General features: G+C 43.7%; 1 protein-coding gene across 1 annotated transcript; it reads right to left on the bottom strand.

The window, feature by feature from the left end:
- Window positions 1-224: 224 nt before the first annotated feature.
- LOC135998588 (olfactory receptor 6E1-like) lies at window positions 225-1,166 on the bottom strand. The gene has a single exon (XM_065651830.1). The coding sequence runs from the start codon at window positions 1,068-1,070 to the stop codon at window positions 225-227; it is 846 nt and encodes a 281-aa protein (XP_065507902.1). The 5' UTR covers window positions 1,071-1,166.
- Window positions 1,167-1,516: the final 350 nt, after the last annotated feature.

Raw genomic sequence — 1,516 nt, 5'->3', positions numbered from 1 at the left:
ATGGGGCTGAGAGCAGCTGGGGCAGGGTATTAACTGAGTTACTTCTCCTGCCATTGTTAGTGCCTTCTTTGTGTGTGCAGGTGAGCTTCTTATCACTTAACACAATCGAACAAGAACATAAATCTCCTGAAGTATCTCTGTCTGGAGGTTACATACATATGCATTGGTATTATTTAACATATGATAGCAGATCACTGGAAGTGCTGTCCAGAAATGCCTCATGATTAGGGGAAAAGCTGTGCTCTTGTACGGGCAATGGCTTCATTCAGGGCCAGTATCACAGTCTTGTTTCTAAGACTGTAGATGAATGGATTTAAGAAGGGGTACAGAACGGTGTTCAGCAATGCTACAATGCTCTTAGTCTCCAAGGAAACATATTCTGAAGGACATGCATAGAGAACAATACAGCTCCCATATGCCATTGCCAAGGTGGTGAGATGGGAAGAACATACAGAAAAAGCTTTTTTCCTCCCAGAGGCTGTTGGAAGATGTAGAATACAGAAAAGGATGCACAGGTAAAATGCCAGAGTTAAACATAAGGAACCCAGAATGACAAAGGATAAGAAAACAGAGTCTGTTTTCCAAAGCATGCTGGTGTCAGAGCAGGACAGTTTGAATAAGGGGGAGTTGTCACAGAAAAAGTGGTGGATCTCATTTGAGCTACAGAAGGTCAGCTGGGAGAGGATGACCAGGTGGTAACTCAAGAATGTGAAGCCTGTGACCCAAGTAGCAACAACCAGGTGGATGCAGAGCTGAGGCTTCATGATGGCAGCATAACGCAAAGGTTGGCAGATGGCAACATAGCGGTCAAAGGACATGACAACAAGTAGAACACACTCTGTACAGCCCAGGGCAAAATAGAAATAGGACTGGGCAAAGCAGCTGCTTAGTGAGATTGTTCTCCTACCAGAACCCAGGATCACAACCAACTTGATGCTTGTGGAGGATGTAAACCAGATTTCCAGGAAGGCCAGATTGCCAATGAAAAAGTACATGGGGGTTTGAAGGCGGTGATCCACATACACAAGGAAAATGATGATAGTGTTCCCCATCACTGTTGTCAGGTACATGAGCGCAACGACCAGAGAGAGTAAGAGCTGTAGTCTTTGGTCAAGGCCTGAGAAACCCTCTAGGATGAACTCAGTAACTGCAGTTTCATTTTCTGGTCCCACGTTGAATTTCGGTTCGTCATGCCAAGACAGGAACATGGCAAAAAACAAGTGTGATAATTCCACAGTCTGGGAGAAAGGGTCTCCAAAACCTTCTCTGCTTCTTTCCTTTCTTGCAGTCTTCCTCTAGTACACAGATAGAGTACTTCAAGCATTTCTCATACCCTGATTTTTCTGTATCAAATTTCAGTTGGAGTTCTCAGAGAATTCATTGTCTTCTTTCTACCTTTTTTAAACACTCGTAAAGAATTCTTCCTTCATGACAGAGGATTTTAAAGTCTGTTAGCTATTTTATCCCATTCCTGGCAAATTCCAAATTCATGCCGGTCTGTTGCAAACACCTGTCA

The sequence above is a fragment of the Caloenas nicobarica genome, chromosome 25, assembly GCF_036013445.1.
Source record: "Caloenas nicobarica isolate bCalNic1 chromosome 25, bCalNic1.hap1, whole genome shotgun sequence".
In the NCBI taxonomy this organism is placed as follows: Eukaryota; Metazoa; Chordata; class Aves; order Columbiformes; family Columbidae; genus Caloenas; species Caloenas nicobarica.
This window is presented reverse-complemented; position numbering and strand designations above follow the sequence as displayed.

Bases quoted from the DNA above. Each gene is read 5' to 3' on its own strand.
- LOC135998588 (XM_065651830.1), bottom strand. From the start codon at position 1,070: ATGTACCTGACAACAGTGATGGGGAACACTATCATCATTTTCCTTGTG.